Here is a 23,279-nt window from a genome sequence, read left to right as displayed (position 1 = left end):
TGAACTGCACACTAAGTGTGTTTTAAAGGAAACACAAAAACTGCCTAAGTTCAAAGTCAGGAGCGATGTCAGGTCACTCCTCATCTACCTGCCACCAGCCCTGTAGACGCCACACAGTGGGCTCCGTAAGCGCTGTTCCTCCGGCAATGCACTAGACCGTTCTTCAGACCTCACAGGTCTGACCGGTGGTAGGTATGGAAGCTGGCAGCCCGATGCACCAGACAAGGCTCATGGATCGAAACTTCCACTGTTTATAAATCCACACAGATTAAAGTATCCCTCACCTGAAAATGTGGCTTTTCAGATTTGAATCTATGTGCACATGCATAGTGAGATACCTACTGTAGGAGAGTTTTGTTTTGAAGTTAAACCGCACCATTTTAATCATTTAAGAGACTATTACCACTTAGTATTTAGAAAGACTGAGGTATGGGAGGCTCCTGGTTTAACTCAAGGTAACAAATAGGCCACTGATCTGACAGGCTTTACCAAGTATTCCCCCCACCCCATGTCTGACACAATCTGCAGAGGAAGGGTTCTCTTTCTCTTCAGCCTGCAAGGGTGCGAGCACGCTTAGCCCTGCCTTTGGCTGGGGATGACATTGGTTAGCCCGTACACCACTGCAAACAGAAATCGCAGTGAGTGAGTCTGCTCATTTTCAAAATTCCAGAATGTTACAGGTACAATATTTTCTTCAGGAGCAAAATGCCTGGTGTGTTTTGAATAATAATTTCCAAACCAATTACTTTGTCAACTGTTATCCATCAAGACGTGATGGACTGGGATGGCTTTTGTCTATGTAAGCATTTAAAGTTTGGATGGCTGACCAATGTGCTTTGGCAAAGACATTTTCAAAGTTTTTGCTGTAAGCTTTTGATTTCTTTTTTTCCTGCCAAAACTAATTTATAATCATATAAGTTTATTTTAACCTACATTTGTGAATGAACTCTCAGATTATGAATTAAAAAAAAAAAACCTTCTCTGGGGAGAGATTGACATTTTTATAATCTTTGTCAGCGGGCCTGTTCAAGATGGAGTCTAAATATCACACTAATGGTATCAATACACGTAGGTTCAGAGGGCTTACATAAAACATGTTTGAATTGTCAAAGAAATTCTTGTGACTTTTTGTGTTTCTCCCAGCTCTAAATTAACATTGATTCAACAAAATCTATGTCGATGCTGTTTTTTAGTCATGGAAGAATTCTGAGGCTCACTCTGCGTGTGTAATAGAAATCTGACATTAAGTAAGTGGACTGAAAGGGATGCTGCTCCTTCACTTCTGAACACTTCCCCTGATGTAGCATACACACAGCAAGGGTCACACAAGGATCCAGCTCAGGGAAACTGCCCCGAGCATCCTCCTGGATCCCAGGAATAAACAAGGCTGCCAGCTCCCAGAGGACCAAGCTCCCATCTCTCCAGACACTGCCTTGCTCTCCAAGGATAGCCAGACCCTGGCTTGTCTTTCCACATCATCCCTGGCTATGGGAAACAGCAAGCCAAAGCAATGAGAGAACCAATGAGCTCACAAGACAAGGGGTCCCCACGAGCCTCCACCCACAGGGACTGGCTGTGTATGCCCTACTCAGTTTCAGCAAACAAAGACCATTACACCATGAGGAGAGCAGGGCTCATCAACCCAATGGAAGGAAGGCTCTCCCTCAACAGAATGCCATGCAGGTATGGACATCAAACCAAACACATCCAAGACTTCTCTTCCTCCCCCCTCCTGTGAATGGTACAATAATTCCCAACAATGATGGCATATTAGTTACTTGTTTATTGCTGTATCAAATACCATGATCAGGGAAATGTACCCAAGGAGGGATTTATTGGGCTTATAGTTCCAATTGGAGTCTATTACTACTACTACAGTAAGAAGCAGGCAGGCATGGTGACTGGAGCAGAAGTTGAGGGCTCACGTCTTAAACTACAAGCACAGAGCAGAGTGAACTCAAAAAAGTATGTATTTTTAAACCCTCAAAGCCTGCCTCCACTGACATACCTTCTCCAACAAGGACACACCTCCTAAGCCTCTCCATACTGTGCCACTAACTGGTACCAAGCATTCAAATGCTGGAGACAATGGGGGACATCGGAATCCACAACAGGTAATGACAACAGCGGCCATCTGGTTACTGTGTACAAGGTGACACTCACCTGAGGGCACCTCTATCAAAGGTCCTTAGAGTCTGCGATAGAAGCTACCTATTAAAATACTGGGTTTTCCAAATAACTGCTTGAGTTTGCAGTGCAGGCCACAGCCTTTGCGTTCACAAGCACACTTTAAAACTGTATTGCAGGGTCTGGAGAGATGGATCAGTCTTGTAATCGGACGTGCAAGCACAAAAACCAGAGTTTCACCTCCAGAACCTGTGTCAAGAAATGCATAGATGCGTACCTGCACACACTCACACAGGACTATATACACAGATACATGCATATAACAACAGGGTTGTGTGTGTGTGTGTGTGTGTGTCAGGAGTAAAGTATAAACTAAGTATGCATGAGGCCCTAGGTTCAATCGCAAAGATATATATATATGTGTATGTATGTATGTATCTCCAGCCCGAGATGGCTCAGTGGTTAAGATGGGAGGGGCTGGTTTGACCAAGACATTACCTAGAGGATCATAGATGAATGCTTGAGTTGGGGAAGAAGGCTTTCCATTTGCAAGGCTGGGTCAGTTTCCGAGAAGGGAAAAAGTAACTGCCCATTACAGCAACACAGATTATTTTAAGAAACACAGCCATGGGCACCCAAAGGTCAGGTTACATATGCAAGTAAACACAGCTAGTCAGCAAAAGGTCTAAGGCCAGCATGCAGACTCCTCTAGCTTTGTCCCCTTCTGGTAATTGCTATTATTTATGAGAATACAGAACCATCAAGGTCATACAGCATTGGTCAGGCTAAGATAATTTCCCAGGGGCCAAGAATCTTAGAAAAAGATAACATTCACTCTGCCTTGCGTGTGGCAGTGGATGGGGCTACTAGCCTGGGACATGTTGCCTGCTTGAGGGTGGCACATGAGAGATGAGGGCTAGGATTCAGCTGTCCATTACTGAGGATTAACATTAAACAGGAAGCTACAGATCTTCTCCAAATTCCCTTTAGCCACTGAATTTTATTCTTAGCCTTCCAATCTTACAGAACAAGGTAAGTGGACAGCTGGTGACTGCATTAACTAGCCTTTACTGCCACAACACATGTGGTGGTGCAAACAACAGGGACTCAGTTGCACACAGATCTAGAGACTGGACGTCCAAGTTCAAGAGGCCAGCAGGTTTGGTTTCTCCAGAGGCCTTTCCTTAGCTTGCAGTTGATCAATGTCTTGTGCCCTCCTCTGCCATGCAGAGATGTTCCTGTTGTCTCTTTCTCTTTTTATAAAGACACTAGTCCTACCGGAGGGAGTCTCCACCTTTGCTCTCCCTGAATCTTAATCACCTTGGTAAAGGCTCTATGTCCAAGTTCAGTCCTATTGGGAACTGCCTTCATCACGGATGGAGACGGGCCACACACAAGCCAGTCCCAACAGAGCAGTCCGCACACAGCTTTCACAAATATTTGTTGATTTCTTTTCTAAGCAGAGTTCCCTGGGAGGTACCAGGGCCAGAGATAAGAAACCCTCTGGCCTCAAATAGATTACAGTCCAGCTGGAAAGAGATATGAATGGACAAGAGACCTCTGTGGGTTCTGAAGAGGAAACGAAAAATCAAGCAAGGCTTAGCAGAGGCTCCTGTCTCTACATTTTCTAAACTCATCCTCCCAAGGAGCCGGGTATGAGGTGCAATAGTGTACATTTCAATTACGATAGCACTCGATGATTCCAAGCAAGCTACTGGCAACAACGGTTTATTTTGCTGTTTTATGTTACATTTAGCCAACCTCACAAAGTGAAGGAGCCCCTACTAAATACTGGGACCACAGCATCACACATGTGTGAATTAGGAAGTGAGTGGAGCGTGTGCGTCTTGGAAAGCTATGGAAAGTCATGGACTAGGATGGATAACATCACCAGCCTTCACCAAGCTGATGCCACCCCTTACAGGAAGGAAGCTGAGCAGAGGAAAGGACAGTGGACTGTTCCAGGACACTTCAGATCAAGGGACCAAGGAGTGGTGTGGTCCCAGGGTGGGAGTAATAGGGGATGCTGGGGAATTCATGCAGGGCATGGCTGTACCACGGTGAGCAGCATCGTGTGGCTACAGAGGCTGCCAGGGCTACGGCTGGGACTGAGGAGGGAAAGAACAGGAGGTGGGGTGAGACTCTAGACAGGCATAAAGCAGGTAGAGATGAGGCGTCCTTGGGGTCAGGTGGATGAGAGGGCAATGGAGCTACAGATAACCATTAGTCTAGACAGCCTTTGGGCCACCCAATCTATTTAGGAAAAAAAAATCATACCCGAAATCAGTATAATTTGAAGAGTAACTGAGTAATGAAAACTCAGTTCAGAACCAAAGGCATTGCCTCTTCAATTTCACCGGCTAGATCCCAACATAATTTTTAAATTAAGACTCCTCTAATAAGATTCAAAACTGTTCTCGATGAATTGAAATGGCAATAAGGGGAAGAAAAGATGCTAAATGAAAGATGTGTTCCGTCTCATACACTTGTCTGCCAGGGGTTGGGAGCCACAGAGAGGGTGGCTATAATTCTCCTCTACACAGGCCATCTAACTACAAATTGCATTTGTCAGACACGGGAGTCAATGGACCTGAAGAGAACAGGGACTGCTGAAAATAGCCTCTACGTCACAGACTTGAACTTGGCAATCATTCAAAACATACACACATAATATACACACATGAGCATGGATGTACCGGAGTACACCTGCAGCCACCTCACCATTTACACACACACACAATTTGCAGCGACATATTCATTTACTTGCGTACACAATTTGCTTTGGCCAAATACTTCATTTGTGCTTATTTTGCCCCACCTGTGAGAGCAGGTAGACACTGCCCACTTCTGAAGCAACTGAGTGTGCAAACCAGTGCGCTGTGGCTGTAACTGGGTGTGTGTAACTGGGTGCATGGATATTAAAGCTCATTAAAGACAGGGGTCCTAGTATTGCCGGCTTAAGCTGCCATCCTAGAAAGGGCACCTTATACTCAAAAAACACCAGACAATGGAAACACCAGAGGCCTCTACAAGAGAACTGCAACTCCGTGACACACAGAAGTCATCAGCCATATATGTATTAGTTTAACTGATACTGTTTCTTTAGAGCCAGATTGGTCAGGACCTTTGGCTGAATACAAGAGAAACTTACTTCCCACTGGCCTAGGTAAAACCTCGTCTAAGCAGGAACAGATAGAACAGCTCCTTATCTCAGACTATTTAGACTGAGTTCTAAACTAGGGTGTAGGGGATGGCAGGATAGTTAGCTGATGACAGCTTCTAACATCCCCCCACCCCGCCCCCAAAATAAAAAGCACAGTGCAACCCTGGCCTGGCCTGGGCCACATGGTAACCCTCAACCTGTTATCAAGGCCTGAGTGCCCATCAGAAACTGATGTAGGACTCAGGCGCCCACAGTGGTCCTACCAGATGGGAAATGAGCCCTGATCCTATGGTAGACTGTAGGCCTGTGAACCAGTTGACATGGCCTACGACGACGACGACGGGAACACCACCAAGGATCAATTCATTCCCATCCTGTGCGAAGTAAAAGGCTGAAGCGCAGGGTTTGAGAACAAGACAGACCTGACACAGAGCTGTTCTTTGTACACGTCTTACATTTTGGTTTTTATTAAGACGTTGTCACAGTCTTGTTGCAAATGTCACCACAGCAGAGACAATGCTTCTAATTCATGCCTGTAATTGGTGTCCAATTAGAATCAGATCACCTGCGCACACCTGGGAAACTTGGAGCTTGATCTCGACAATGGCACACATCGGGAAACCAGAGCTTGAGAGGTTAGGGAGGAGGGCTAGAAGTTTCAGTCCAGCCTGAATGGGTAACGAGGCCCAACCCCCACGCCCCCAATAAAAACACTCTACAGGCTAAGAAGCACTCGGTGATGCATGGTGTTTTATCTGCTGGGGAGGGGCCAGGCTCACTGGGACCCCTCTTCAAGGATGGCCTAGGATCCTTACCACCACATCCGTTGCTGGCAGTCGCTTCCCACCGTTCAACATCCCTGTTTACTGAAACTGAGCCTCGTGAGTGACCTTGGTGAATCTTCAGCCCAGCGGAACCTTCCTTCTGCTACATTTCTGTGGCACCACAGTCATTCAAGCTTGTCAAGAACTGCATGGGATGCTCTCGGGAGGAGATCCTGAGTCTCTCAGCCTCAATACACCAGAGACTGAGAAGGGCCTTAAATACCCCTAAAGGCATCTCTATGGTCGAGATGGATGCTGGGGAGAATGTTTGTTGTTGCTGCTGTTACTTGTTGTTGCTTGAGGGCGAAGGCACATGAAGCTGCGGGAGTCTGCACAGATGCCACTGTGCACACAATGAATGCTCTGCACACACTGCTTTTTAATTCTCACCAAGTTCATGAAGTTGGAACTCTTGCTTATTGGACTGGGCAGAGAGCAGAGGCTTGTGCCAATCAGATGAGCTGCTTGAGGGCACGTGGTTCGTGTGGGGGAGGGGTCATCCCAGAGTTCCATTTCTGCCCTCCCAGTCTCACTGCATCCTCTAGGGTAAGGTCAGGATCACATGCACCTGCATCTGGAGCACCTGCATCCAGAGCACCTAATAAGCACCAGGGATGCTACACACACCATTGTTAATCCTCCTCTTAATTACGGTAATCTGGCAAGACTTTGGCATCTTCATTTTGTAGAAGTGCAGGGCATGAACTCAGGACACCTGCTTTGAGACCTGAGATCTACTCTCTATTGCGTGCTGGAAGAGAGCTGGGTGGATGCAAACTCTATGGAGAGACTGAATTTCTTCTACAGGCTGCAAGGGCCACTGGGAGTAGCGATCTCTGTAAGGCCATTCCAAGGGCCACTGAGAGTTACAGTCTCTATAAGGCCATTCCACTTAAGAACCTGGGCTATAGACATGTGCACATGAACGTAGGCACACTTCCCAACTGTGTGCATGATGGCACTGATACGAAACCCTAAGGCCTGCCTCTTGGCAAGGGCTTGGAAGGAAGAAACCTACAGTGAGCAGAAAGAATATAAACTTGGCCTCAGAAGTTTATAGGGGTTCATTTTAAGTCCACATCTGAAGCCATCATGTGACCAGCTTGCTCAGAATACATCCTAAAAGCTTCATTATCCTTAAGTCTTTCAGTAATTTTATAAAAATATTTCTAGACCTCCACCCCAGCAGTTCCACAGAGCTTCAAGGGGAATAGCTTTTCCTTTCTAATTGCCCTTAAAGCCTGGGCTCTTTGATAAACACAAGCTACACATGGCAAGATCCAAGGCTGCTTCATTTCTACATTTTTCTACATCTCAGTCTTGTTATGGGTATAATTTAATAGATCACAGAAACATTCCTAAACACTATGCAACCTGCAAGGAAACATTCCTATTGATGAATTTATTCTAAAGTTACATCCATAAAAAAAATCACATCAAGTAAGCTCAGCAGTGGTGCTGAGCAGTGGGGCTATTCTCTGTATTAAGCTTTCAGTGGCTAATTCCAGGACTTTCTTTTCTCCATCCAATCTTTAGCAATCATGAAGTGTGTGTTAGGGGATCAGCTCCATAGGTAATGTAATTTTCTGTGCAAGTGTGAGAACCTGAATTCAGACCCCAGGAGTCCACTGCAGGCTCCTACTGGAGCAAAAAAGCAGAGGCAGGAGGATGCCTGGCAGCTCCCCAGTCAGTTAGCTTGAAGTACTTATGTGAAAAGACCATGTCTCAAAAAAGGCACAAGACTAAGTTCTAAGACTGGAGGATGTCTTCTGCCCTCAACACTTGGACCATAGCATGGGCATACCTACAAGCAGGTGGGGCATGTGAGCAGCGCGCGCGCGCGCGCGCACACACACACACACACACACACACACACACACACACACATGGTGGGGGGGAGGGGGAACAGATGCCTTGACTCTTGAGGAAGTCTCTGGTAAATTTTTTCAATTTCCTGTCCTTGGCCTTGCTGGCCATAATGTCCTCCTCAGCAGTCTGCTCACAGGGCTGCTTTCTCAGAGAGCCATATGAGACTTTAAGTACTAGAGACAAGGGTCTGGAGCTTAGCTAAAGTTAGGGTCTAGCGGGGAAATGCGGAACATGTAACTGGAGGTGCCTTCGGTTGCCTGGCAGCCGACTGACACGTGGGAAGTTTGGACAGTTGGGGGTGCAGCTGAGCTCTTGCCTAGCATGCACAAAGCCTTCAGTCCCCATCACCACAGCAACTGAACATGCTAACACACACCTGTATTCCCAGTACTTGAAAGGTAAATGGACATTGCAAGTCTGAAGCTGACTTGCTAGAACCTACATAAGACCCTTCATTCCAAAATAAGTAAGTAACTGGACCAGCAAAGATCAAAATGAACTCACGGCCTCTTTGGAAATCGTACTTCCTTGTTATTTTTTAATGAGCATAAAAGCATGTTCCAAAACACACAAAGAAAGATGAGAGGAGCCCAAGATCTCTCCTTTAACTTCACCTCTGTAAACAGAGCAGCAAGCTGACAATTACTGCGGCTCCATAAAAATCTTTCCTCACTGCAGGACAAAAAGACAAACAATGCCAAGAAGACTCAGAGTCTATCCTGGGCCAAGGAGAACAGAAGGCAGAGAGTATCTGAGGGCAAATGTGGAGAGGGGCTGCCCCCTTTCTGTAAGGGCTGAGGCTTTCTAATGGGTGTGCCTGGGGGCAATAAGCAGATTTATGCAAGAGGTGAACATTCTCCTTTGCACAGTGGACAAAAGAGTCAGCTTGTGGAAGGGAAGAAAGACGCCAGAAAGCCCAGGGCGGGCTGCCACATGTGACAGGGATGGGTGGGGGAGGGTCTCAGAAAACTCAACAAAACCTGAGGTATGGGCCCTTGAATTCCAGAACCGAGTGCCAAAGAGTGGACCCCAAATCCTGCTAGTATCAGCAAAGAGATAACGGAGGAGCGACGCTAGGATTGGAAACAGAGAAGGATGCTCCTGAGAAGACTTTGTGGTGTTTCTCTGTGAGCGAACCCTGGGAGATAGAGGAGACAAGTAGGTGCTTAGATCACTAATGACAATTGCCAAGAATGCGGGTCATGAGGAGGAAAATCACAGGAAAGAGTATTGCCAAAAAATGAACACAACAACAGGTCCCTCGGGGATGGCAATGGTGGCGTGGCAGTGGTGGTGTGACAGTCAAGCACTGGTTGTTCCTGCAGGTCACCTGGGTTTGGTTCCTGGCACCTACGTGGCTGTTCACACTCCAGTTCCAGGGCATGCCCTCTCCTGACCTCAGTGGGCACTGTACCCAGGTGGTACACAGAGTGGTATACATGCAGGCAAAACAACCATACACCTAAAATAAAAAAATTTAAAAAATGAAATACATCTTTTTCTGGCTTCCTGTCTTACCATGTGACCTCGTGTTTGTGTGTTCTTATCACTGTGAGTGATGCCGGGGTCATGAAGCCCTTGTCGGAGAATGACAAGAGCTGGGTCTCTATGCCTTACACTTTCAGACTGGGAACAACCTCATTTCTTTATGATTTATCTTTCTTCAGCTGTCTTGCTATAGTAAGAGAAGCCAGACTATTACAAGGGTTAAGCCACTTGCTTAGGAAGCCAAGAGTTCTGTCTAGGCTGTCTGAATCTATATATAATACTTCATGACAAACTTCAAGGAGAACGTTGAGAACGATCACGGTTGATATCGGGTTATCCAGTCATTCTGCCCACCAAAGACAGATAAAGGTGACACTTCTTTCCCTGTTGATTTTGATTTTTAGGAAAATTGCTAGAAAGGATCAGGGATGGAATTCAAGGAGGAAACTGACCCAGAGGGACATTCCTCAATTTACACTGGAGAGAGAGAGAGAGAGAGAGAGAGAGAGAGAGAGAGAGAGAGAGAGAGAGAGAGAGAGAACGCGCGCTTGGGTTTCCCATGCATCTTGACTATAGTCATGGAGTTTACTGAGGACCAGGGCTTGGGGATCTGACTCAAAACCGGAGTTTTCTGAGTATCACCCTCGAGCCTTCTATGACATGAAATAAAAGCAAGTGGGAACTCCCTCATCTATCATCAGTGAAAGACATGGCGGGGCCACAAAGGCAGAGGGTTCAGAGGGCAGGTGGGAACAGTCCCTGCAGGAAGCCTGCCCAGTACATGGAAAATCCCAGAGCAATCATCTTCATGAATGGTTTCCCAATGGCGCATGCACGTGTGCACGAACAGCACCGACATGGGTCTCCCCTGCCCCTCCCGACTGCTGTTGGCTTGTGGAGGCTTAATCCTGCTCTGTGCACCAAAAATGTCTCTAAGGATTTCTTTCCATTTCATTAGTTTATCCTGTGGGCTGTCAGCAGCCAAGAAAGAAAAACCTGTTGGGTGTGATAGGATGCTTTGATCCACTCACTGCATGCTAGGAACACAGACTTGGTAACGACTTCTTTTGATAATAGTTGGTAGTAATAATAACAGTAGCCCAATGCTAGCTAGAGTGAAGGGGAAGGAAGGTGAGGGAAAACCAGAGGAGGCAGGGTGTCAGGTGTCAGGCTGTTGATGGGGGAGGTCTGAGAGGGAGTTCCTGTCAGTGCTGTTAGCAGCTGGCTCCGGGCCATCCCCTAGGTCTGACCACAAGCTGGACTGAGCAGCTCTTGGACAGCTCCAGCCTCACACAGAAATGGAGGTGTAGCTTGGCATGGATGGAGGCAGGAGTTGCTTCTCACTGAACAAACGCTGGCAAGTTCAGGGGCCAATAGGCCTATGAAGGATAGCTAGAAAGAGCATCAGGGAAGGTGAGGCCCAGCCGGCAGAAGGCAGGAGGCTAAGGGTGATGGGGGTGGGGCATGTCTTCTGTCCTTTTAGGGTGAAAACTATCAGAAGCCAGATGAAGGGGCAGACCAGGGTGAGAAATATCTCTTTAATTACGAGATACAGACTCATGAAAATTATTCAAGCCACAGTGACCTTTAAAGGAAATAACCTAAATCTAACTTTGTAACGGTTGGAGGTGGGAAGGAAAATCCTTAAAGAACTTCATTCTTTCATTAAGAAAATAAGACATCATTAAGCATATTTTATATATAAAAAACACTGAAACACACAGGCGAACACCAAAACTCAAAGCCGCGGGGTCCGTTGGAGACACCTGTCAGCTGGCCACTCCTGCAAGCCTCTGAATAACTCCCACTTGTGTTCAGATGCCCGGGTCCCTTGTTAGACAACGGGCTTGTCCCCTTGTGAGGCTCTGTTTGGTTTCTATTGTACAAAAACTAAAGGGCTCTCTAGTTCGTTGGAACTGCTAGAATACTGAGATGGCTTCTCACAGCCTCCATGGTGTTCAGAATAAACACTGGGAATTGACAAAGTGACCAATTACATGAAGTAGCTCTGCCTGACGTAATCCACAGCAAATCTCCACCCCACCCCCCCATCCTCCAGCCAAGGCGATGCAACAGCCCAGCCTGCCCCTGATTTTGAACCAGTGGATGGTGCCACCTTTGAGGTCCGAGCAAGACCTGAGCACTTCCGGCTAACCCTTCCTAGGGGTTTGATTTAGGCTAGAAAATCCCAAGGTGCCATTCAGCTCACAAAGCCAACAAGCTTAAGATGACACAAGGCGCCCCCCTGCTGTACTTGATCACTGGTGACGGCACCAGTTCAGAGTCTCACTTCCATGGGATTAGAACATCACGATACAGGATACCCTTATTTGAGTTTGGTTTTGGGTTTCGTGTTTTTCAACTATCATGATGGTGGAAAGCCTTATGCCCTCAGGGGGAACTATCCTTGGAGAGCCGGGCATGGTGATGCACACCTGCAGTCCTAGAAGGACTGGAAGTTGAAGGTTATCCTTTATTGCATAGCAAGTTTGAGGCAGCCTGAGAAACTGTCTTTGGTACTGATCCTTCCTAGGCGAGGGGTATAGGGCCTTCTTATGACACTGGGCAGTAATGACAGGGTGCAAATGCCATCAGCCACATGCTAACAAGGACAAGCCACTGACACTTTATGGTGATTTGAGTTGTTAAGCACATGGTGTAGTAGGTGAAGACTTAGGTACATACTATTTTCCACTTTCAGTGGTTTATTTGGAAATGGTCAAGAACACTTGCCATGTCCCAACATGTTCCACATGTCCGGACATGTTCATGTGCCCAGCACCATGGCCCCATTGTTTTGTCCTCTGGGATGACATGGGCTGTTGTGGGTTTCCTCTCTGGCAATGCCACATCTATGAATTACAAATACATATAAACAACCCCCACCCCCTCCCACATACACACCACACACACACACACACACCACCTCCTTCTGTTTTGAGTCCTTACTCAAGTGTCAGTTCCCCTTGGAAGTGATGTCTCTCTTCTTCAAACTCCCACCAAAAAGTAAGCCTGTCTTCCCACATAGCCCAGCTGCCTGTCTTCGGTTCCTGCATCCTATCCCCTACCCCATGCCGGCCGCTCATCATCCTATCCCTGAGCCTGGATTCCTTCCACTTGTCAGAGGGAAGACGAGGGTAGGGAGGACAGCGCTGAGAAGGTAGGCTTGGATTAGACATGACTCTAACGTGAGCTTCTGACAGGTGTGGAGGGGCGGCCCCCTCTTTGCACCCCTGGATCTTAGGGTAGAAAGCTGACTGTGGGCATTCACAACTACCGGACAGCCCTGTAAGCCCCCAAGGAAAACGTAAGTTCATTTGAGAACCCTTAAAACCCGAGAATGATCTTTTCAGGGCAGAGGAGGGTCTCAGAGACTCCAGATAGGTAGGATGGAGGGGGTGTCTCTCCAGACAGGTAGGATAGAGAGGGGTCTCAGAGACTCCAGACAGATAGGGACCAGGGGGGTCTCAGAGACTCCAAACAGATAGGATAGAGGGGGGGGTCTCAGAGACTCTAAAACAGGTAGGACAAAGGGGGTATCAGAGACTCCAGATAGGTAGGATAAAGAGGGTCTCAGAGACTCTAGACAGGTAGAAAGGTCTCAGAGACTCTAGTCAGGTAGGGTAGAGGGGGTGTCAGAGACTCTAGACAGGTAGGAGGGGTGTCTCAGAGACTCTAGACAGGTAGGGCAAAATAATGAACACATCACAAAAATCAATGCCAGCACATCCCTGCCCACACCCCCAAACTTAGATTTTATGATTTTTTTTTATTTGTTTGTTTGTTTGAGACAGAGTTTCTCTGTATAGCCCTGGCTGTCCTGGAACTCACTCTGTAAACCAGGCTGTCCTCGAACTCAGAAATCCACCTCCCTCTGCCTCCCAGACTGCTGGGATTACAGGTGTGCGCCACCACTGCCCGACTTTTTTATGGTTTTTAAACACATACTATATTATAGATGACAGACAGACGCACAAGTTATACTCAACTGAATATAGATCCCATGTACATCTGAAACCTGTACTAGTTAATTCCCAGTGTAGTAGAGGAATTATGAAATTTTAAAATCATAAACTAAGAAAAAGACACATCTACCCATGAAACGGAACCCACCACGCTCACCTGGCTTTAGGCATTAACGACTCTTTCCATGGTGTTGTGTCATGTCATAGGTACAAACCCAAATCCTCATCCCAGAGTGTCTTACCTGACAGAACGGAACAGACTGAGTCCTGTCAGAAAAGCTCTAAGCAAACAAAATCCCAATTCTAAAAAGAAGCCAAAGGTGGAGGGCCAAGCATGGACGCCATCAGCGCTTGCTCCCTTAGTGCTGGCCCCTTCTCCTTTCTTAAGGCATGTAGGGCATGCATGGTGGCTATGAAAGGAGGATTTACCCAACTTTATCTGCACAAGAAAACCACAGAAACACCCCTGCTCCACATTTCATGTACTATTAAAACGCATGAAACTGGGTAGCCCTTGAAACAAGACCCACATCTGCCACCATTGCTGGAACTACTCCAGAAACCCGATGACAGATGTCTCGTCTTAAGCACAGGAGTAAAGTCTCCTTCATACGCATGGCTCGCTTCCATGAATTCTTTTACAAGACACGCTGAACAGCAGGCCAAAAGGCATCAAATCCCTCACCCACAACAGCGCAGTCCTGAAGCTCTTGGATACCCCTGAGTACACGCTTTCAGGGTCTGATCCTCCCTCTCACACCCAACTCCTGAAATCTGAAGGTCGGTTTACCCATAGAGCAGACATCCCCAACAGCGGCAACCCAGAGGTAACTTCTAAAAGACTTGGGCACACACTGCCAGTTTTAACCATGTGATCTTCACCACTGGCACTGCGGTGCAAGGTAACAGCAAAAGCAGGGGTAACAGACAGTTTGAATTCCTTGAGAGGAGCTAGACCGGGCAGCTGAGGGTAGATTGGAGCACGGTCAACAGAGTCCCCCAGCAATGACTCTAGGGACACACGAGGAGCATCGGTACAGACTGCAGCCAACAGACGCATCTCCATGATGACTAACGTGTCAAAGCCTCCAAACCAGCTTCAAGTACCTCAGGTGTCAGTCACACTAAGAGCTTGCTTTTATCAGCCAGTGTGCTCTACTGTCACAGTCCAACTGTCACACCGCCCCGATCCACCAGAGCAAGTCTAGAGACAGAGGCCTGGTTTCAAACTCTCAGTTCACAGCAGCCAAGACACTTGAGCAGGAAGAAGTGGGTGGTCAGACCCAGGGTACAACAGTCATGCCTCTCCAGAGAGCAGCTACAGCTAACCGGAAGGGAGCGCTCCTGGCTGACAACGCACAAAGGAGGGAAGGAGGTGAGGGAACAGGAGAAAACGCTCCTAGACACCTACCTTGCAGAAGGGCTCCATTTCTCTTGAAGAAGGTACTGCCGGGCCAGATGGGTGGGCCTGACGTGCTGCAAGAGAACACAGAAGTGCATGACGCTTTGAGAGTGCGACCCACTCACTCCCCAGCAGCCCTTCCCCTGGGGGCTCCTCCAACCTTCACCTGTGGTGGCCTCTGAAGCACTTCCATAGGTGTGCTTCAAAAACAATCAGGTCTTACGGCCTTGGCTGGGGTCACACCTGGCCACTCGGATCATCCACAGGCGATGTATGGTGTGCTGATTTGATTAGGTGGCACCACGAAGCCCAGAATGTCTGTGCCTAGTGACTGGCCAGGGCCGCGGGCACTTCCTAGTTACACATCAGAAACTTGTCTGCTCTACACTAAAGCTGGCCTTTCTTGCCCGCTCTCTTACAAATCCTCTTCACACAGATGGAACCTTGCTCTTCTCCCGCCCTCCCTTGTCTGTTGTTTTGCATCTTGTTTTCAATTTCTTGGCTTAAAATGTAGCACTCCATACCCCATAAAACACCCTGCGGATGGGTGGACTGCCGCCCACACTGTAGCAACAGCAGAGGCAAAAACATGAGCGATGGCCATCTATCACTAAGGCACTCTCTGCATTCTTAGAAGAGCATTTTCACTGTCTTAAGACAGTCCTTGGAAAACTTTATAGCTGCCCAATCTTAGTAAAAAACCCTCCAAGTGGAAAGGGGGTTTATCCTCAATCAAGGACTCACTTAAGATTAATGTTAGAAAGCCCACTGGTTCACATTAGCACATCCAGCCCAAGAGGCAATTTAAATTACTCTCACCAAAATAGTATGTGGCAAATGATGTTGGTTGATGTAGCATCAATCAGATTCAACATTTAACAAATTGAAATAGGTCAAAGAGATATATGTAAGTACATCAGGCAGGTAGGCAGGCAAGCAGAGAGACAGGCAGACAGACAGACACAGACACAACACACACAGACACACAGACACACACACACAGACACACACACACACACGAATGAACACAAGAACTCTTCAGAAGTCAGCTGGAGTCTGGTTGTAAAGGACAGCAATGCTGTTAACAAGACATGGGTATGCGGGTGCCTTCTGCTGCCGGAATTTCATTACCAGAGGTACAAATACTGTCACAGCTATAGGGACACAGTACATGATTGAGGAGGAGTTAGAAAAGAGAAGAACGCTACTGCATAAAAAGGCTATTAAATAGCATGCTAATGTCAAATGTGCTTGCTAACACGGGCATCTCGTGTTTTCTGCACTCCACTGTCATGTGCCTTGCTATGTGCCAGGGTGTCTTTTTTTTTTTTTTTTTTTTTACCTTTAATGAATTATAGGTTTGAACACCCTGAGTGAAGCAACTATACCAGCATCCCTGGCCTCAGTTCCCATGATCCTTAGCATTCTTTAGCAACAAAGGAGATTTAAAGTGAAGGTTTCTACATCTATATGTAGTACTACTATAAGCACAACACACTGTACATATGATACCATGTTAAATATAACTCTTACATTTACTGGAAACCCAGCGCCTGCTCTATTGTGGAGGTCTGAGTCAGACCTGCAGATCTGAGGAGGAACTTGAATGCTCACACATTTTGGTTTATTTTGCTTTGGATCCACTATATTAAAAGTGATTGGAAATAACATGACCCTGCAGTCCAGAGTCTCAGCCCTGGAAAGTGAGGATTCTGGGTGACAAGGAGGTACCCAGGACAGTGATGGGGGTCTCGGGGCTGCAGGACAACAATAGCAGGCTGACATTTCTCCCAAGTGCTTCCTTTCCTATGGATTTAGTGGCCCTTTGAAAGGCTCAGTCAGGAAGAACAAGGTGTGTTGAAATGTTTAGGCTGGCCTTTTACCACCCTAGCAGGTTCCCGGAGCCCTACCACCTTATCTTTCTAATAAAGCAGCAAACGGCAAGCTGCCTGCTGCCAGTGCCGAACTCGCTGATTCATAAAGATATTTAAAAAACTGAGGACTTCATTATATAGAGGAGTTCACTGCTTCGGGAGAATTCAATAATTGAGTATTACTGCAGAAGCCTGAATATCCAGCTTACTGCCACCCAAATCTCCTTTTTATCCTGACCTTGATTTGGCTGAAAACCGAGTAGACACCCAGGATGGAGCAAATGTGGGGAGCTGAGGTCAGATAAACCCAGTGGTTTTAGATAAGGAAAATTCTGTGTGATAGGAATCTACCGGAGGATTTCTACAGCACCCCTCTAACACCTTAAGTCACTCATCAGTATTCTGTGGTCCCTGGGCTCTGCTGTCCCTCTGGTCTGTCCTCAGGTGGGAGAGGGAGGTTTGGCCTGGCAATGGCCTCTTGCTGTACCCAGAGAGTAGGGGTGTGTGTGTGTGTGTGTGTGTGTGTGTGTGTGTGTGTGTGAGAGAGAGAGAGAGAGAGAGAGAGAGAGAGAGAGAGAGAGAGAGAGAGAGAGAGCGTGCACATGCGTGTGCATGTGTTTCTAGCAGGTAAGTGAGCTGGGCATCCCCCAACCCTGACTGCAGAGTTTTGCAGCTCCCAGGTGCCATATTCCGCAGGCTCCTTTTAGATTTTTCTCTCAAAACGATATTATCTGACTGTTAGGGATTTAAGGATTTATCAAGCGCCTATTGAGAACTGTGTTTGGTGCTACAAAAGCCTGGGAAGACGAAAAAGAAAAAAACCTAATAAGACTCCTATCTGTGACCTCTGAGAATTTCCTGCCAGCCTTTCCTCTGATGCCGTCTAGAGAGACGTAATGCCTGTGGGAAGGCTAATAGCACAGGCTCCACTACAGGCTGGCAAAGCAAACTTGACTGGTGCTCCTACAGCTGGAGACATCCCTGGCTGACTGGCCTTCAGAACTCAAAGCTAGTTAAAAATACACCCAAATGAAATTACTTAAAAATATGTATTAACTGCAACCATTCTGAGAACATAGTGGTGTGCTGTTTTTTGGGGGGGTGCCTCCTGTCCCCCTTTCCAAGTCAAGAGCAGAGGGAAGGGGTAGTAGACACGTGGTTAAGAGCAGACTCCTGAACCTTGCCCTGTAAATACAAGCGGCTGGTGAATGTCACTTCTATACAAAACAGCCAGGAAGGACCCATAACTGAGTGGGCTCTCACCAGCTGGGTCTCCACACTGCTGATCACTAGAACAGCAAAGTGGTCAACTACTGAGCCCAACAGTTTCCTCTGGGTCTGTGTGGCGGGCAGGAGACAGACCACCTTCCCACTCCAGAGGCGAGCAGTCCTGGGAGGTTACGGGACTCTGAGCTAGCTGCAGTACAGGAGTCACCCTGGGATGCCAGAGCGCCCGCCTCCTCCTGTTCATCTCCCAGCTTGCTCTGCCTGCCTTCCCACACAGAACTCTTAGCCATCCTTCCCCACCGAAGGTCTTTTGTTAGGAAATCTCTCCTAGGCAAAGTCCCTGGCAAGAACAGGCAATCTGACTAACCATATGTGAAAAACAGTGGGCTCCTATTAGCAGCAACAATACAAGGCCCTCACAGCAAATGTCTCATTTCAATAATACGCTAACAGTGACCTTCAGCACTCTCAGTGGTACCAACTCAGCGACACAGGACGCAGGCCAACAGGTTAAGAGGGTCTTGCCCGCCAGAAAGTCTGTCTCTGAGCTGGCATTTCAGACCACTGCTCTATGGAATGCTGAGCCTGGTGCTGAACCAACAAAACCCTAGAGAGGCACAGTTTCTCCTCAACAGCACACCACATGTCCCCCAGAGGCCCACGGTATTCAGTCACTCTTGGGCCTCGTGCTCTTTTCTCCACTCCCAAGAGGATGCTGGGAGTCAACTACCCGGAGGTAGTTCTTGGAATCATGACACAGTCTGTCAGATGTCGGCCCTATCCACATGAGCTTCGATTGTGGTGAAACAAGGACATATTATAAGCCCGAAGCTCACGCAGTTCTGAATACCAAATCTTGTATTCACCAGTCTGGACGTTTTATGAGCCCAATACTAAGAGAATTGTGTTTTTCTAAGGTCCCAGATGCCAAGCATGAACACACGAAGAACGGGATGCTTCAATGTGGAGGGAATGTGAAGGAATGCTCAATGGTTAAAGCCAGCAAAGAGGAGCACACTGCCAGGGTGTGCTGAGGTCTCCAGAGCCATCACTCAAAGATGGAGGCAGGAAGGCATTGTCGAGGGCTGGGACAAGGGTGTGGATGGTCAATCTTTTTTTGTTTTGTTTTGTTTTGTTTTGTTTTGAGACAGGGTTTCTCTGTATAGCCCTGGCTGTCCTGGAACTCACTCTGTAGACCAGGCTGGCCTCGAACTCAGAAATCCGCCTGCCTCTGCCTCCCAGAGTGCTGGGATTACAGGCGTGCGCCAGTATGGTGCATCTTTAATGGTTGCAATTTTGGCTTTGCAAGGAGAACGGTTATGGAGACTAGCTACACAATGAGTCCAGTGACCTTCACACTACAGTGAGACACACTTCAAAATGGGCGCAATGGTATACTCTATGTTACATGAGTTTTACCATGAGTTATAACATTGAGAGCTCGGGAGAAAGTGCCAAATGGCGTGGAGGGAGACAGAGGGGATCTGGCACAGGTGCTTGCTTGACCAGAAGCCTTGAATGCTGGACAAGAAGACAGGGCCAGTTCACGCTCTCTGACCTTCCCTTGCTGTCCACCACAAAGGCCCAGAGCACACGGAGAGGCGGCTCAGTTTGGTCCAGTCCTCTTGGGTAGCACCTGAGCTTCACTACCCGTGAAGCAGCCTGGCAGTGAGTCCTGTTACAGTAGGCCTGGAAAGGGTGTGCGAAGGAATCTTCAGCATCTGTACATCCACCATCAAATGTTTGGCCAGGAATAAAACAGGCAGAGTACACACACACACTGAATTCTTCCATTGCAGTACATGGGGTCTTACCAGTGTAAGCATTACGTTAGGTCAAACCAAGGAACAAACTATGTTGGAATTCATCCCTTTAAACTACCTGTGGATCGATCACCAGGAAGATAATAGAGAAGCGGAGCCTACCCAAGCCCCTAACACAGCCTGGGAGAGCTGGCCTCTGAAATTGTAACGTAGCCATTAGGAGTGCCTAGACAGACATAGAAGTTAGGGTAAGAAATCAACCCAACTGTCAGGGAATCATCACTTGGTGTGTAAGCAAATCTCTGCAAGTCTCAGGACTCCTTCCATACTGTCATAACCTCTCATAATAAAAAAAAGGAGCCCCCAGGGTCCTTGCAGAAACGTGGCTGGGAAGGCAGTGAGAGTCAGAGGGAACTGACAGCTGTAGTGGACATAGTTGCTGTGGTGGTGTATATGAGACCAAGCCAGCCAAAATCCGGTATGGCTTTGGGACAGACTCATGAAGTCCCACTCCTAGCTGAAGGGCTGCAGAGACATGGCCTCAGGCTCCAGTAGATAGTCCTATACCACTGCACATGCAGGTAGTATTAAGTTAAGCAGGCTCAGTGGGATCAAAGTCAAAGACACACACACACACACACACACACACACACACACACACACACACAGTTGGGAGAGTGGAGGAGTATAGGAGAGGAGCTGAAGGATGAGGGAATGGGGAGGAACTTTAATCAAAACACACTATATGCATGTATGAATTATCAAACAATAAAACAGACTTTAAGAAAGTAAGGTCATGGAAACACAAGCTGGGGAGGAAAGGTCAGTAAGACGGGAGCGTGTAAAGCAGCTGGTCCTTCCTCTCTGAGGTGGCCTGGACAGCGCATGGGGTAAGACGCAGCCTCTGACATCTTAGGTCTTTTAACTTGCCCGAGTCTCAACTGTCTGCTGGTAATCTGTGGGGCAACTGGTGGTGTGCAGCACATAAGAAACGAGGGTGTCAGAGAGAGGCGTCTACAGAAGGCACAAGTCCCCGCGGTAGTCCCAATTCCAAGAAACTCAAGGACACACTGCGACACTTGAGGCGGCTGTGGCTTGATGCCAACACTTCCTTAAGCATGGGACTCTCTCTCTCTCTCTCTCTCTCTCTCTCTCTCTGAATTCGGCTCTTTTCTGTATCCCATGACAGATAAGGGCTTCTCATCCTACTGTTTTCCTGAAGGATGTTTTTAAAGCTTTCAAATGCAACTGTTCCTTAGTTTTAAACTAATTGTTTTAAAACAAACATCAATAGCTAAAGAAACAGCTTCAAAGACTCCTCCTTCTCTTCCTCCTTCAAAGAAACTTAAAACCAGACAGGTGGGAACCTCCCAGGGCTTGCCAGTATTTGGAGGTTGACAACTGTCAGGAGGCAATCACTGAAGTGACCAGGCAACCACCATCTGGGACCCCAGAAAGCATAATACACCACCAGAGTGGCAAGCTTCTCTGGGGACAAAATGTATCACAGAAAGCAGTGGAGTGGCTTTGGAAGCTAAGCAAGTGTGGTCGCTGGAGACCCCCACAGAGAGCCCACCCATGCACTCATATGCTACATCCTGGGATTCCTGTAAGCAACTGACAAGTGGCAGTGGCCTGGGACAGACACACTGTCTCGTTTTATTTATTTCAATAGTGGATGGCCTGCTCACCACTGTCAATTAGTTTTGGGAAGGATGATGGACTGGTAGATGGACTGATGGATGTGGGTGGATGATGGCGCACCATATTGAAGTCCTACTAGGCAAAGGGATGGGAAATGGCGGAGAGCTACGATGTACAGGCCTGTAGCCAAACGATTTTGGTTTTTTAGCCCCTTAGTAGCCAGTCCCTTCTACTTGATACATCCTTTCAGAAAGTACTAAAAGAACCCTCACTTCCAGAAACCCAAAGGTAACATCTGAGACTGTGGCAGGGCTTGGGGGAGTGTGTGTATCTCATACTCCCCATCAGTGGCTGGCTTTATGGTTCCCTCTTGTTCTGTAACTATGAGCACGTCGAGAGACTGCTACCATATAGAAGCACGCTATTTGGGACACCCCGAGACTGCGCGCTTCAAGAGACCCAGGTGAGGAACCTGACCTTGGGCTTTTCTCAGGCTCCAGAATTAAATTTCTATTGTTTAAGAACTGCAGAGCTTGGGAAATTCTGTGAGAGCAGTTCAAAAAGAGGGAGAAAAGGGAACCTGCCCACCTCCAGCCCTCTTCCCCATTCTTCACCTCCCACCCTCTCAAGTAACAGGACTTTGCCTCTGGTTATATAAAGTCTCCATTGTTGGGGCATTATCTCTTTAAAACTCCTTCCCACCTTGAGGCTCAAAACCCTCAGGCCCTTGCTTTCCCGGTCTTTTCAGCTAGCCTCAGGTACGTGGAAACCCTGGGTGCTCCCTGGGTTCTAGGGCTGTCACCCTGACCTCTGCTTTCATATCCCCCTACTCCCTACATCTGTCTGAAACCTCTCGAGTGCAAGGAGGCCAATCCTATTGGATAAGTGGTCTTCCATGCTGTAACAGGACCTTGTTGCAGCTAATTACATCTTCGAGGACTTTATTTTCAAACAAGGTCATATTCTGAGGTACTAGACTGTCAGGACACCAACACATGCCTTGGAAGCTTCCACAGAATATCTGTCATAGCTTTTCACGTGGGACGTGCAACACCCAGACACAGCACACTCAAGTTTTTCTTTTCTTGAATCTTTATTTAGTAACCACACATTGAGAACTTGGCTTGTAACTTTCAGATGCTGGCAGAAAGGGGGGGATGCGGGGGGGGGGGGGTGAAAGTATAAACTTGAACTCTGCATTCCTCCTAACAACAGAGAACATAAATGTGCTTTGGATGACTACTTGCAAAGTGTTCCTGGTCAGACTCCTAAAGTCTCTAACACTGGCGCCGCCCAATGTCTTCCTCTGCCCACTCCTGCACACTCTCCCTAAGGTCCCCTGACCTCCTCTGCCTTTATAGCCTCACTGATTCTGTGTTGTTGAGAAGTTCTCTCTAACAGCCAGGAGGTCTCCCCACCCAGGCTCTCCCTCCCTTGAAGTCATGTGCCCTGCATAACTCCTCCTTACCCCAGCAAAGTCATGAGTGCACACTCTCTCCAACCCTGGGGTTGGCAGAAGTATCGCTGGGGACACGGGTGTCACTGTCACTTGCTCCACGTCAACATTTTTGTGTGTCCTCTATATAGTGAATTGCTGTGTCATTTTGCAATTGAAGACTTCAGTGTAGACAAAAGGTCGTGGGGCATGGCAGGTACCTTCTGTGCTAAGTCCTGTTGTCAGCTCAGGAGCCCGGCCATCCTCCCCCAGCCCTTTCCTCTCTCCTCGGTCCTTAAGATGCGCCTGGGGCAAGTCTTTACAACACAGACCATAAGCCTTCAGGGCCCTTCTGCGCCCATTCTCTTTTTTGCCTGCCCATGTCCTGTGCTCTCAGCAGAGCCACCTTTTAAGGATCAACCTAAATTCCAGACCCCAGGAAGGCATTTTCCCACAACGTCAACCAGATGAGCTCTCCGAATTCACCTGGCACTCACA

General features: G+C 47.7%; 1 protein-coding gene across 8 annotated transcripts in view; it reads right to left on the bottom strand.

The window, feature by feature from the left end:
* Positions 1-23,279, bottom strand: part of Foxn3 (forkhead box N3) — a 368,618-nt gene that overhangs the window by 81,407 nt on the left and 263,932 nt on the right. For all 8 annotated transcript variants that reach the window (XM_052185268.1, XM_052185266.1, XM_052185264.1 and 5 more), the window contains one exon: positions 14,848-14,912. In XM_052185268.1, the coding sequence (XP_052041228.1) occupies positions 14,848-14,912 (65 nt within the window). The remainder of the gene's footprint in view (positions 1-14,847; positions 14,913-23,279) is intronic.

Source organism: Apodemus sylvaticus, chromosome 6 (genome assembly GCF_947179515.1).
Source record: "Apodemus sylvaticus chromosome 6, mApoSyl1.1, whole genome shotgun sequence".
Classification (NCBI taxonomy): domain Eukaryota; kingdom Metazoa; phylum Chordata; class Mammalia; order Rodentia; family Muridae; genus Apodemus; species Apodemus sylvaticus.
This window is presented reverse-complemented; position numbering and strand designations above follow the sequence as displayed.